The 7,306-nt window shown below is 33.8% G+C and overlaps 1 protein-coding gene across 1 annotated transcript in view; it reads left to right on the forward strand.

Annotated features, from left to right (window-relative positions):
* LOC105626157 (hemicentin-1) overlaps positions 1–2,461 on the forward strand; it is a 71,977-nt gene extending 69,516 nt beyond the window's left edge. Inside the window, exon 21 of the mRNA XM_012207469.1 lies at positions 1,661–2,461. Within this exon, the coding sequence (XP_012062859.1) occupies positions 1,661–2,461 (801 nt within the window). The remainder of the gene's footprint in view (positions 1–1,660) is intronic.
* Positions 2,462–7,306: the final 4,845 nt, after the last annotated feature.

Below are 7,306 nucleotides of genomic sequence, written 5' to 3' on the forward strand. Positions count from 1 at the left end.
TCGATTTTTAATTAATCATCAAATAATATTATTTCATTTATAACTGTGCTCTCCGGTAAAATTTGAAAACAAAATCTTTTTACCTATTTTAATGTATTTATAATATTTTCCATAATTTTACAACAAGTTAATTACATAATTTGAGCAACAATTAATTATTTAAAATGTAAGGATTTTACTTAATTCATTGAAAGCCTATAAATTTTGCAAATATTACCATTAGTATCAATTTTATTTTACCGTAATGTCTATGATAGAAAAAAATTCCTCTATATATTTTATACAGATCTCTTCTTATCATCGTATCTTTACAACACTTTAATTGTAATCTAATTTCCTTGAGGCTATGAACTCGTAGCGACCTTACGAGTAACACTATCGTAGCACTTCAGATTTTCGCATCGAGAACGTAATTGTTCTTGTAACTTTCTTAATCAAACTATTTGTAATTAATCACGAAAGTTTTCATGTACAATCGAAATGGTAGCGTTCAACGAGCGAAGCATCAATCTATCCCCTTTTAAGCACCGAGTAACATTAGCATCTCGCGCCTACTGCATGAATACGATTTACGTGTCCGTAATAGATATAAAACAGCAGCTTCTCGAGCAAATAGGAGGTAGAGTTGCTGGAAGCCGAGTTATAATCGGAAATCATATTTTCCCTGCTAAGCTGGATCCGGGCATCTATGTAGCGACCGCCCTTGTGCATGTTGGCCGCGCGTCAAGTAAGTTCCCACTGTCACACACGCTTTAACCAATGACACGAGCTCTTTATTGTTTCGATAACTGATAAACTTAAGATATTACTTCGAGGCTTTTCACGACGTGTCCCTTCCCCCGTTTTCACTTACAAAATAAAAAAGATCTACGATTCTGCAACAGAAATGTCTTTCTTCACTTATCGATCGACAGCATAAACCTTGCACAATTCCTTTATCATCATGTTGGACATACATACATATACCGTCAAGAAAATTTTTTCGGAAATCGAGCTCAAAAATATTCACACTCATACGAACAATAATTTATAAATCCTTTACAAAATACATCTTAAAATATGAGCGCCAGAAAAATTCTATATGTTCTACTATTCCTGACACGTACCGATACGTTTGCAAATTCAATTTCCTACGTAAAATTATCACTGTGTCGGATATAGATACCTCGATAAACATCGTCACGAGGATTTTTTGAAATCGAACGTGCAAAGAATATTCAAAATTCATGAAAATAGTTATTTATAAATCCTTCGTGAGATGTGTCTTAAAATGCATTGTGAACACCAAAAATTCTATTCCACTTTCCTTAAGATATACACATCGAATTTTCTATAAATCCGTGCACTACATGTATTAATAAATATATCTATTTGACTTTAGATATATGTAATTACACGACAAATCTATATATCCTATATCCCAACTTATACAGCACAGATCATACTAGCAATATTGCAACAACAAATTACAAATATTGCAGCAAGTTTCTATGCTGTATGGGAAGATACGGTGTACTGACTTTTGTCCCTCTCTTTCCTAATATTTATTTAAAAAATCGAGAAGTAATGTCTCTTTGTCCGATTTTCTTATGCACATTACGCGTTAACCATTCGCGTCCCCGAATTGCCTGGTTCCAACTACTAACCATGCCTGTTACAGACCGACAGCCTATACAACTACAAAGAACACTACCAGCAGCAGCATCGGCAGGAGATGCAGCAGTACAGCTACCCCTTACCGAGCAACAGTTCGAACCAACTAACACTGCCACTAACGAGCAGCCTCTACCATTCCTCGATAGTTAGTCCCCTGCAGACCTCCCTCGTTTATACTAACAACAGCCGTCCATCTACCTTGATGCATCATGAAGCTGCAACCACTGGCAATCACTTGTCTACAGTACATCAGGAGCAGCAGCAGCCGAATTACGGCAATTCCGACGCGAGACAATCATCGACGCGTCGACATGCAATGAATCGGCGAAACGAGCGTAATCGGAAGTACCGGAAGCACGAACGAATGTCGAGCGATCGAAACAAGTCGAAGCAAAGCCGACAAAAGGACGCTCCTTCACGGCGTAACAATACTTCCTTTGTCGATACATCCAACTACGAGACTAGCTTTCGTCAAATCCCGGATCTGGGCGTGCCTGAGACAACGTACAAGATCTCGTATCCGCATTACTACGAGGATGACATCGCGGAGTGCTCCACCGACTATCACAGACCAAATCCGAAGGCGCATCAGCAACAGCAGCAACAGCCGCCGTGGGAGCATCAATCGAATCGCTGTACTGGCAATAACACGCCCCAATTCGCAGCGGACGCGGGCGACGCGAAAAATCGCAACAAAACGTCGAAAACGAGACTCAACGACACCCGCAGCATACCGTCCGCGCCCACGATAATGCAGTACGCCGAATTTCACTTCCGGGATGTCGGTCAGGAGATCGATGTCTAAAGGTTAGTAATCCCAAATCCTGCTGGTACACAACGGCACGTCGGATGTGCTTTCGAAGAATGCGGATAATTTTTTTCTGAGGAATGCCGCGGCAATTTGTTTAAGGCCCCCGAAGCTTTACTACGTATTCTTAAAGGTAATGCATTTGTGCGTGCCAAACGCAGATTTCTTTAAGATATTCCTGAGTATGTCGTATTCGAAGGTAAGGAAACTATATATTTATTTCCTTTTTGTTTTCTCTTCTATTCCACTTACTTTGCCATATCTCTTCTTGTATTATTCTAACATCTTTTTTATTTTCTTTCTTTAGCTTTATCTCATTGCTTTTGCATCAATTTATTCGTATTTGTTTAATCTTCAAATATGGTTTTAAATATCTTGCATCTAAATTAATGTTTAATTTAATGCACGGCATATTGTAGGAAGATAATTTGATAACTCGTGGAAAGAATTGCATATTCTATATCGTAACTTTATATTATCATAATATAATCTTTTTAAATTAATTACTTCATCATCTTATAATATCATCTTATATATCCTTTTTTAAATACATATTTTTCTAAAAATATATATATATTTTTTTTTACATTTTTTACGCCAGCGTGGTTCCAGATGTTGCGAAATAAAATCGTCTTTTTTATTCTCATATATTTATTCTCATATATTTTCATCCTCAAGTTAAATATTATTCTGATGTTTTTTTTATATAAAATATGCATTTTTAAGTAATATATTATTATTAAATCTTTATACATAAAATTACTGAGTGACATAAAGCATTATTGCAAGCAGATCAATTACTTAATCAATCGATGACACATATACAAATGTTACGTGTTTTCAATATTTAATTCAATTTAAAAAATACCGAATTTAAAAAAATATTCAGCGTGAGTATCACTACGAATTCTGACGAATAAAAAAATTTATTTAAAACATATAAAAAATTAAAATTGCACCAGTTTGAGCATCCCTATCGTATAGAATTTTATAAAGGACAGATAACATAAATATAGATAGACGTGTGCGATCATACATATTGTATTAATTTGGCTCATAGGGAAAAAATTATTTCATTTGATAAGCATAATCTAATGTAAAGTATATAATAATGTATTTGAAAAGACTTGAGCAATAATATCAAATTGATATTTTCTGTCAAATTTAAACTATCAAATTTCAAGCCATTTTAGATATGGATATAATATCGTTCATTATTACGATATAATTAAAAAATTTATTTAATTTCTTGTAAAGAAAAAAGAGACACATAAAGGAAAAAGATAAAATATATTTTGTACGCTGACATAGTTTCCAGTTTGCTGCAGTTTCCAGTTTTATTTCATTGTATTGGGTTCTACTCCCAAATTTCTATAGATATAATATCGAATCGTCGTAATTTCTTTTTTTATAAAAAGTCGCGCAGAATAATACAATATCTACACTCACGAAGAACATCGCAATATTTACACATTATCTGAAGTCTAAAAAAGTTGATAGAACATGAAAACGGAACAATACTGTGAGAACAGTGAGAAGATTTAAACCGAACATTTCATCTCGGTAGCTTTATTCTATAGTACAAATTATTTATTTATTTTCATTTATTCTTTTTCAATTCCCTCGTTCAAACTGCCAATAATTCCTGTACTGTTTCCGATTTCGCATTGAAAACAAATTAAATTAAATCGTCAAAACAGCTTTGATTGCTGTACACTTTGCATATCTCTGTATTTCTCTAGCGAACGTGCCTTGCCCGTAAGGCAGCTGACATAAAAACGCAATGCGAGGTTTCAAGGAAGCATCGTTGCATGCGTATCATACCAATTGTATATCTCAATGTTTGTTCGTAGGAGGGTCCGCTGACAAAGAGCGATACGTACATTTACTAGGACAAATTGGCATCCGACAAACCCTGTAGGTACATTGTACGGAGTATGTCACGCTGCTTACATACATAACGTAATTCGAGATCTACTACAAATACGAAATGTTCAATCGCGCAAGGGATGCCGAACTCGAGCTCGTAAAGTTAAAACAATCTCAATATATCTTCAAATTAACATAGTGTTTACGTGCTATTCTCTTGTTTTTCTCGCTTATGTAAAGCCTCTGTACTTTATAAAAGTTACTTCAATCCTGTTAGAAATGTACTAGCACATTATATTTTATTACCTAAAAATAGATTTGCTTGATATATAGAAAAAGAAATTATTCATCTGCTAAATAATTTTGAAGTATCGGAATTACGATTCAATACGTCGCATGATATTGCTTTATGTTCATCACATAAAAATGACCGTCTTTCATGTCCATATATCCCCAAATATATCTCCAGACGTAAATCTTAGCCTATTGTACATCAAGGTTTACTATAATCGTCGCTCTTGCTACGTACAACAATAAGAGCTTCGAGCCAATTAGGCAGCTTCGAGTATAGTTTAAACAACAATCCTCTCTCAATTCCGAACCACGTAGTTTAATACGTATAAAGTGACTAAGCATGCAATAGATAACACTCTTATCACAATTATTACATTTAATCTTAACTATTGAACTGGAAATAAGAGGATTATTTAACAGACGGTTTAGCAACGAATCCACGAGCGTTCGCATATAATTCTCTCTCAGCCCTTCAATAAGATCACCGTCTAACTCATGTACTCGTCTTAAGCGTCACTGTCTAATGACGAATATCGATCATAAATGGAAAAGCTTAACACTCGAAATGATACCAGTCATTTGTCGATCGCTTGCACAGCAGGTCTGTTACGAAACTTCACGAACAGTCCGCAATAAAACTTATGTGCGCAATCGTCCGCGCAGCACGATTAGAACCAGACAATACCAAAGTTTAAGAGACATTTTAATTCTCTTTACTTTTCAAGATTTTGTATATAAAATCTTTTTGTAAAAAATTATGTAAAAAATTTATTTTAAACAAAATTATTTGTAAAATTGTAATTGTTTAAAATTATTTGTATTAAAAATATAAATAAAATATTTATAATTAATATTAACTTAAATACAATAACTAAAAGATTAACAACAGTAAATTAGTACAGTAAAATTTATTCCAAATAAAATTCACTTAATTCCATATTCGAGCAATTTCATTGTGAAAAACTGCAAAGTTAGAAATATTAAATTCTTAAAAGCATCACCAGAAAACAGAAGTCTTTTAGACATTCGTATTGTTTGGAACATATATCATTTTCGTTCTGTGATATTTGTTACACTTTTCTGTTGATGTAGCCCTTCAAGCCGGAATTCTCGGATCTCGATTACGCGGACGTGGACTACAAGTCGTACGGGCCGATTAACTATAAAGCTGCCAGTATCGCGCTCTTTCAAAAGCAACAACAGCAACAGCAACAACAACAAAAACAACAGCAGCAGCAGCAACAACTTTTGGATAGGAGACCGCAGATGTACGGTACTTCGGACGATAACGAGGAACTGCTTTAACCCTTTCCCGTTCACTTTTTATTTAATAGCGATTCTACTTCAGCTTTTTCGGGGAGATGCAATGATAAGATACATTTAATGAGTGAGATATATCTCGATAGACAGCTCGTTAAAACTCATTAGATTTGATTTCTATGAGACACACGTTACCATAATAAATTTGTAGGATTATGATTCTCGTGTGGAACGAATTTAACGAGTTACGACTCTGTGCTACATAATGCGTTTGTTCGTACAGGCATAATTGGCACAAAAAAATTTTTCGATGAAAATTAATTATCCGCTGGAAACTTCTCTGAAAATTCAAAAGCTTTAAATAAAGCGCTTGTCTTAATATCGAAACATCAAAATCGATGATGATCTTAGCAGAAAAAAATTGTATGAAAAAAGTGCTAAGATCTTATTTACGTTTACTGTAACTCAAAATTCAATTTTCATCATTTGCGAAATCTGTGATTCCATTATGAGTCTTTGCATAATTAAAATGAGCGTAATAGGATTTGTTTGACACATAAAAGCTGTAAGTCCTTTGCAGATAGTCGAGATGCATAATCGCGTATCTGCGAATACGTTAATGCAATGTTTAAATGCACTTCAAGAGAACGACCAGGTACTGTCTGTACAGATACTGTACCTGTACAGGTACTATCTGTACAGATAAATATATACTATATATTCTCTTTATATATGATGATTTATGTTATTACGTTGCTTCTAATATTTCATGCTTCTAATATTTCATATCACTTCATGCCGTATATTTCAAATTAAACTTTCTCAGATGGGATTAGAACTTTGGTTACACATTTGAACGTTTGGGGGGAAAGATCGCTCGTTCTCATTCACTCGCACCGGACACACGACGATGTATGAACTTCATAGAACATGTGACAAAATTTTAAAACATTTTTCGATATCTATAAATTTATAAATATATTTTTACGAGATTATTGATACAATGTACATTTATATAAGCTATCGATATGTGTTCTGGGATCAAATTAAGGAAATAACGCACGAATCACGTTACAATAGAAAAAGAAAATCTCATTAAATGTTAAATTAATAAGAAAAAAGAAAAACATATCGGAGCCAAATATAATCCCCATTTATCTGTTTCATATTATTGTTATATAATTATTCATAAGCGGCGTTAGAATATATAATTCTGTTACACATATTACTCTCGAATATCTTCTTACATTCGTTTGTAAATTTGTAATTACAAGAATGATGAGTAGTTATTTGTACAGATCGACAGTAAACCACATGTAACCGCTTAATCACGGATGCTGTCCAGTGATTATATATTTGAGAATCTTGTAAATAATGTATCCTTATATCCTTACATTATTAATTAATATTCGATTTTCG

This window comes from Atta cephalotes, assembly GCF_000143395.1.
Source record: "Atta cephalotes unplaced genomic scaffold scaffold00004, whole genome shotgun sequence".
Taxonomy (NCBI): Eukaryota; Metazoa; Arthropoda; class Insecta; order Hymenoptera; family Formicidae; genus Atta; species Atta cephalotes.